Source organism: Myotis brandtii, unplaced genomic scaffold, assembly GCF_000412655.1.
Source record: "Myotis brandtii unplaced genomic scaffold, ASM41265v1 scaffold147, whole genome shotgun sequence".
Lineage (NCBI taxonomy): Eukaryota > Metazoa > Chordata > Mammalia > Chiroptera > Vespertilionidae > Myotis > Myotis brandtii.
The window spans coordinates 445821-453287 of NW_005355292.1; the positions used below are offsets into that span (position 1 = coordinate 445821).

Consider the following 7467-nt stretch of genomic DNA (forward strand, 5'->3'; position numbering starts at 1 on the left):
GACTCTGGTGCTGTAGTTTCATGGGGGAATTTTATTTTTTATTTAATTTATTTTGGGGGGGCAATTTTATTAATAGTAACCTGTCTGGCTTTAAGACAAAGATCACTCTAGAACAGCGGTTCTCAACCTGTAGGTCGCGACCCCTTTGGGGGTCGAACGACCCTTTCACAGGGGTCTCCTAAGACCATCGGAAAACACATATATAATTACATATTGTTTTTGTGATTCATCACTATGCTTTAATTATGTTCAATTTGTAACAATGAAATTGGGGGTCACCACAACATGAGGAACTGTGTTAAAGGGTCGCGGCATTAGGAAGGTTGAGAACCACTGCTCTAGAACGAACATATCATAGCTCACCCTTCTGTTCTGAAGTTGCTTGTCATCTTGTGATTTTCAGAAGACTTGCATCGTTGGTTTAACAGGAAGAAAACCTCTTTCAAAGAGGCATGTGGCGTGCCCGAGGGCAGCTCGGAGGAAGGCGTGCCTCTGAACCAGTTCACCACCGTGGACCGCGAGGCCATCTGGGCCGAGGTGGAGAAGGAGCCAGAGAAGTGCTCACCGGGAAGCCAGCTGAGCGAGGAAGACCTTCCCTACTACACGGACCTTCTGGACAGAACGGCCCGAGATGCTCCCGACAGCAGCGAGCACACTGAGTCCGCAGACACGAGCTCCGCCCACACGGACAGCGAGAACACGTCCTCCTTGTCCTCCCCCTCCCACGACCCGCAGGAGCTGAGCAACGAAGAGGGCTGCTGTGCGCCCATCCCCACGGGCGGCAGGGCTTACCCCCGGCCCGCAGCCTTCCTGGCAGAGAGTTTCAAGTCCAGTGCCAGGTTAAGCTTGGCGCGTGTGGACTCGGACAGGACCCAGGCCTCGGAGTCCTTCTCCAGTGACGAGGAGGCCGACGCGGAGCTCCAGGCCCTCACCGCGTCCCGGCTGCTGAAGCAGCAGCGGGAGCGGCAGGAGATGATCGAGGCCTTGTTCAAGCACATCCTGCTCTACCTGCAGCCCTACGACTCCCGGCGAGTCCTCTACGCCTTCTCCGTGTTGGAGGCCGTGCTCAAAACCAACCCCAAGGAGTTCATCGAGGCCGTGTCCAGAACCAGCATGGACACCAGCTCCACCGCGCACCTCAACCTCATCTCCAACCTCCTGGCACGCCACCAGGAGGCCCTCGTGGGCCAAAGCTTCTATGGCAAACTCCAGACCCAGTCCCCCAACGTGTGCCCCCACTCCCTGCTGATCGAGCTCCTCACCTACCTGTGCCTGAGTTTCCTGCGCAGCTACTACCCTTGTTACCTAAAGATCTCCCACCGAGACCTGCTTGGCAACCGGGATGTCCAGGTCAAAAGCGTGGAGGTTTTGATTAGGATCATGACGCAGCTGGTCGCTGTGGCCAAGTGCACGGAAGGGAAGAGTGTGGAGTTCATCCGCAGCCTGCTGCAGAGGTGCAAGGTGCAGGAGTTCGTCCTGCTGTCCCTGTCGGCCTCCATGTACACGAGCCAGAAGCGCTACAGCCTGGCCACCGCGGAGCGAGGCCGGGCCCCGCGGGAAGACTGCCTCTTCGAGGAGCAGCTCATCAACTTGGGCCAGGACCAGATCTGGAGTGAGCACCCCCTGCAGATCGAGCTGCTGAAGCTCCTGCAGGTGCTGATCGTCTTGGAGCATCACCTGGGCCAGGTCCACGAGGAGGCTGAGCACCAGCCAGACCTGTCGCGGGAGTGGCGGCGGGCCCTGGACTTCCAGCAGGCCATCAGCGCCATGCAGTACGTGCAGCCGCACCCCCTCACCTCCCAGGGGCTGCTGGTGTCTGCCGTGGTGAGGGGCCTGCAGCCGGCCTACGGCTACGGCATGCACCCGGCCTGGGTGAGCTTGGTCACGCAGTCCTTGCCGTACTTCGGAAAGTCCCTGGGCTGGACAGTGACACCCTTCATTGTCCAGATTTGCAAAAACTTGGACGAGCTGGTCAAACAGTATGAAAGCGAATCAGTGAAGCTCTCTGTCAGGTATGGCGACCCCTGGGTGGATTGTTACTGCATTAGTGACAGGTTTGCAGTGAGTGGCTGATTTGCCGGAGAAGCCAGCTGGAGGGTGCTTTGAATCAGAAGCCTGTTTAGCATTGTCAGGAGGGTGACAAGGAACTAAATGTCCAGTTCAGCTCTTTTTTAAAAATATCTTTTTGTTGATTTTTTTAGAGAGAGGAAGGAAGAAGGAGAGAGATAGAAACATCGATGCATCAGCATTGATAGGCTGCCTCCTGCACACCCCCCCACTGAGGTTCGAGCCTACAACCTAGGCATGTACCCTGACCACGTATCAAACTGGTGACCTCCTGGTGCGAAGGTCAGTGCTCAACCACTGAGCAACACTGTCCAGACCAGATCCTCTGTTTTTAATCCCACCCGGCTACCCAGGCGGGCTCGGTGTTGCAGGACAAGTCAGTCACACTCTGTTAGTTTTGCAAAACAAATAAAAATGGAATCGCCTTCAAAGAAATTCTAAAACATCTAAAAACATTTTTCAAAGTGACTGCATGAGTCTAAAATAGCACAAAAGATGCTACCAATATTGTAACAATATTTCATTACGCGAGTCCAAGTTTGTTTAAGATAGTGATAGCTGTCTGGTTCCTATGTTTGTGTGTAGGATTAAACATCTTTAGAGCCTCATTCTTATAAATCCTCAAAACCACCTTCTCGTTTCTCCACCAAAGCATCACCGCCAAGAGGGAAAACATCGCTCCGGATTACCCACTCACCCTTCTGGAAGGTCTGACAACCATCAGTCATTTCTGTCTTTTGGAACAACCCAACCAAAATAAAAAGGTAAGTTGTTGTTTTTCTGAGTTGGAGGCAATTTTCATAATATTGTTTTGTCTGGGTTATGACTGTTTCCAATAAGAAATGTTTGTATGCAAGTAATGCAAATGTGTATGCAAATCTATGTCAATAATTCAAGCGTGTGTGCACGTGTGTGTTTGTGGTTTTGTTCTCCTGGCCACTCCTTCCATCCTGGCCCATTGTTTCATCCGGAAAGTCAGTTGAGATAAAATGTAAAGCCACTTGCTCCGTTTTAGGCTTATATTCACTTTTTTCCACGAGCCTTTTACTCGCCCTGTGGTGTTCATGAAATCTGTGTTGGGAGACAGCTGAGCTGTTACTGCTCTGCCCCGTCGGGCATTGAATTTGAGAATGCAGCCAAGGCTGGGGTTGAATGATGGAGAGCGTCTGTAACGCTCTTCCAAAGAAGGCCCTGGGTCAGAGGCACCGGGGAGTATCCTTCCAGACCAGCGCACCGGGGACCTGCTGGGAAGCGGCTGCTGCCCTGGGACCCCTGGCCCCGGCCCGTCCTCAGGGAGAGGGAGCGCTGCTCCAGTGTAGCCAAGCCTCCCGCGCTCATTTCCACTTTCAGGCCGCGGCTGTGAGTGACCCCACCAGCCGGAAAAACGCCAAGAACGCCATTCTGGAGGAGCTGCCTCGCGTCGTGAACACCTTGGCCCTGCTCTGGGACGTGCTCAGGAAGGAGGAGGCGCAGAAGAGGCCCGTGGACCTCCTGGGAGCCACGAAGGGGTCCTCTTCCGTTTACTTTAGAACCACCAAGGTGAGAGCTTCCTCCGCCGTTTTGTTATTTGCTTCGTCTTTGTTGTCCCAACAAAAATAAAGACACATGGGATACATACACAAATAATCAAACATACGTGCTCCGTGAAACCCACGTTAAAAGGAAGTTGGGAGTAGAAATCTCCAGTTTGTTTGTTTTGAGTAATTTTTCTTTTTGTTTTGTTAATCCTCACCCGAGGGTATTTTTCCATTGATTTTGAGAGAGAGAGAGAGAGAGAAAGAGAGAGAAATATCGATATGAGAGAGAGACACATCAATTGGTTGCCTCCCACACCCCCCCAAAAATCCATGTCATGAAAGGAGAGGGGTGAGTGATGTCCAGGGCCCTGTTGCGAGCTTATTTTAAGTTGATTAAGTAATAAAATTATTTCAGGGGTACCTATTTCTAGAAAATGAAAATATCTTTCCTCATGGATGTAAGATGGGCAGAGGCTGGGAGTTCGGATGGGGACAGGGCTCCCTCCACTGCCTGGTCTCCCCTTTGTCACTCTCTGCAAAGCACGGGGTGGCTTCCTTCCAGCCCCCGCCCTGCTCATGACTGTGGGTGGCGGTCCTTGCCTGCTAGTCTCTCCCTGCTCCGCTCAGCCAGGCCTCTGTCTGCCCACCCACATCTGCAGCCACTGCACATCCAGGCCTCCCAAGAGCTCGGATTCCTGTCCCCATGGTGCTGGGGGCGCTGACCCCACCGGCACGGCCCTGCTCCAGGTATTCCTTGCTGGTCAAGTATCAGGAACAACAGGGCTCTGACACCACTCTGCCATGACGGGTTTTTTATTTTCCCATTTTTCAGATCATACGCCAAAAAATTTTAGACTTCTTGAACCCCTTGACGGCCCACCTCGGGGTGCAGCTGACGGCCGCCGTGGCGGCGGTGTGGAGCAGGAAGAGAGTGAAGCGGCACAGTAAGGTGAAGGTGAGCTAACAAGTCAAAGCCGTCGCTGAGCTCCCCTGACAAATACCAAGTTGTGTGTCATCCAAGATGACGTCAGAGGCCGACATGGGAAAATCCTGAAGCATTTTCACCCTTTTAAATGCAAGAGACAGTGCAGCTGAGTCTCAGTACAGCTGTGTGCTGGGCGGCTGGGGCGGGAGCCCTCCCAGCTTGCTCTGCTCTCTCTGTAGTGAGTGTGTAGGACTGCTGTTTCACCGTTTCAATTCAGTACCTAACAGCATGCATGCAGCAGTGTCCGTAACGTACATTTCAGAGAATAAGCACCTGCCATGAGCCCACCACCTGGCTAAGGAAGGGCCAGTGTCCTACCTGTGAAGACCCCTGCCGCCCTTCCCTGGTTGTGATAGCATCTTACAGCTTTTTTTCAAATCACTAAAAAAATTTTTTTAATTGATTGATTTTGAGAGAGAGAAACATCAATTTGTTTTTCTACTTATTCATGCATTCATTGGTTGATTCTTGTATGTACCTTGACCAGGGATCAAACCTGCAATCGTGACCTATTGGGACAACACTCTGACCAACTGAACTATTCAGCCAGGACTAAATCATTTTTTTAAAGATTTCATTTTAGGGCAGTTTTAGATTCACAACAAAATGAGAGGAAGGTACAGAGAGTTCCCATATACTCCCCTCCCATAGGCGACCTCCCCACTGTCAGCATTCCCCAGTGACACATCCTTCCTGCCCAAGTCCGTACTTAATGTCAGGCTTTTTAGTTTATGGAAATAATACTTGTCCGTGGTGGTAAGGAAGATCTACATCATCACATTCCTGGGCCCAAACTGGAGTTTGCATGTCATCCATTCTTTACCTGCTGACTGGTCCATCCGGAGATCCTCCAGGGCTCAGTTTAACTGTCTCTGCGAAACCAGCAGCCCTCTTCCTTCTCTCCGGCTCTTGACCATCCAGGGTCCTACCTTGTCCCTCCCTCAGAGGGTCTTCCCATCCCGGACACTCTCTCAGTGCCCAGCGTGGGCTCCTGCTCCCTGGGGAGGCGAGAGTGGCTGGCGGCCCAGCACAGGCACATGGCTTTGCACCTGTGTGGTCCTTCCCTGGTGATTAACCTGACACTTCCAAGTGCACATGACCATGGAGTGCAGACTTCTAGCATCATCGTGCACTTCCCACATCAGGGCTTCCTGCCAAGGCCAACAGTGGAACCTGATTTATCGGGTTTTCTTCCTGCCTTTGGATCTAGAGGGCCATGTCTTTTTTAAAAATATATATGTTTTTTTAAATTGATTTTTAGAGAGAAAGGAAGGAGAGGGAGAGAGATAGAAACATCGATGAGAGAGAAACATCAACATCTATTGGCCAACTCCTTCACGCCCCCTGCTGGGGATGGAGCCTGCAACCCAGGCATGTGCCTTGACTGGGAATCAATCCGGTGACCTCTTGCTGCCTGGATCGACTCAACCACTGAACCACACCGGCCGGGCTTGTCTGGGTCGTTATGCTAGCCTGTTTCCTTCACATTATGTGTTTCTGTTCTAAAATGCTTTCTAAGCTTGAACATACCAGTCTCACTCCCCTTTCATCAAATTCACCTTTTGGTCCTAATTTGTATCAGATACTGGTTACGTTGTGATTAAATGCTTAACTCTCTCTTTATTCCCACCAATAGTCCTTACCCAGTTTTCCTTTAAATACTTAAAAGATTAAAAGAAATCTCTTTCTCCAGGGCAACTCTTATAGAATACTTCGTGCATCACTCTTACTTTTGTCTTCTCTGTTTTTTTCTTGCTAGATAGTCCCTGTGGCAAGCACGTTCCAGCTCACCCTCGTCGACCTGATGTGTGCACTCAGCACCCTGCAGACAGACACGGTGCTGCACCTGGTGAAGGAGGTGGTGAGGAGGCCGCAGATCCGGGGGGACCAGGTCAGGAGCCTGGGGGGCCTCCCCATGAACTCGGGCCATTCTCCTAATGCCGTGTCTTATAAATGTATTTCGGAGGAAAACAGGTCGCAAGAGCAACTAGGAATTGGGGGTGTAAAATGGAGGTGCTCTCACTGGGCTTTGGGGAGATGGGTGAGCTGTGCCCCGTAGGCTTCGGTGTGCTGTGTGAAGGTGGGAGACGGAACACAGCCAGGGACCATCTTCCGTCCTTGCTCCCTGCTGCAGGCGCCTGCCCAGGACTGGTTCCAGTCAGGCACCTGCGTACAAAAGGACACCTTTCCTAAGAGGCAGTGGCACCTGCTTCAAGGAATTTGCAGCCTGAAGAGCATCACAGATAAAGCCAGACACTAGTTAAAGGTGGTGAAGACCAATTTTATTCAGTAACCACAGTGATAGGTGAGAGGGCTGAGCTCAGTTCTGATTTGTACAAAGGTAACCTGGTTGTAGTTCCATTTCGGGAAGATGAAATAGTTCCGGATGGATGCTGGTGATGGTTGCCCCAAAATGTGTACATACTGAAACCACCGAACTGTGTGTACACTTAAAATATGGCAAAGATAGCCCTAACGGTTTGGCTCAGTGGATAGAGTGTCGACCTGAGGACTGAAGGGTCCCAGGTTCGATTCCAGTCAAGGGCATGTAACTTGGTTGTGGGCACATCCTCAGTAAAGGGGTGTGCAGGGGGCAGCTGATCGATGTTTCTAACTCTCTATCCCTCTCCCTTCCTCTCTGTAAAAAATCAATAAAATATATTTTTTAAAAAAAAAACAAAAAAAATATGGCAAAGATGGTAAATTTTATGTGTATTTACCACAATAGACATTTTTATAAGAAAAAAAAAGGAATATTGCCTTTATTTTTTTTAATATATTTTTTCTTTTTTTTTTTAAATAATTAAATCTTTATTGTTCAGATTATTACAGTTGTTTCTCTTTTTTCCCCCCCATAGCTCCCCTCCACCCGGTTCCCACCCTGCCCTCTGCCCTTAC

The 7467-nt window shown here is 50.6% G+C and overlaps 1 protein-coding gene across 3 annotated transcripts in view; it reads left to right on the forward strand.

The window, feature by feature from the left end:
- The window catches only part of DOPEY2 (dopey family member 2), a 62140-nt gene that overhangs the window by 34083 nt on the left and 20590 nt on the right, over window positions 1-7467 (forward strand). For all 3 annotated transcript variants that reach the window (XR_313286.1, XM_014535634.1, XM_014535635.1), the window contains exons 20-24: window positions 404-2012; window positions 2720-2831; window positions 3418-3606; window positions 4417-4539; window positions 6329-6460. Coding sequence is in view for 2 of the 3 variants with exons in the window: in XM_014535634.1 (XP_014391120.1) it covers window positions 404-2012; window positions 2720-2831; window positions 3418-3606; window positions 4417-4539; window positions 6329-6460 (2165 nt within the window). In the remaining variant the exon portion in view is untranslated. The remainder of the gene's footprint in view (window positions 1-403; window positions 2013-2719; window positions 2832-3417; window positions 3607-4416; window positions 4540-6328; window positions 6461-7467) is intronic.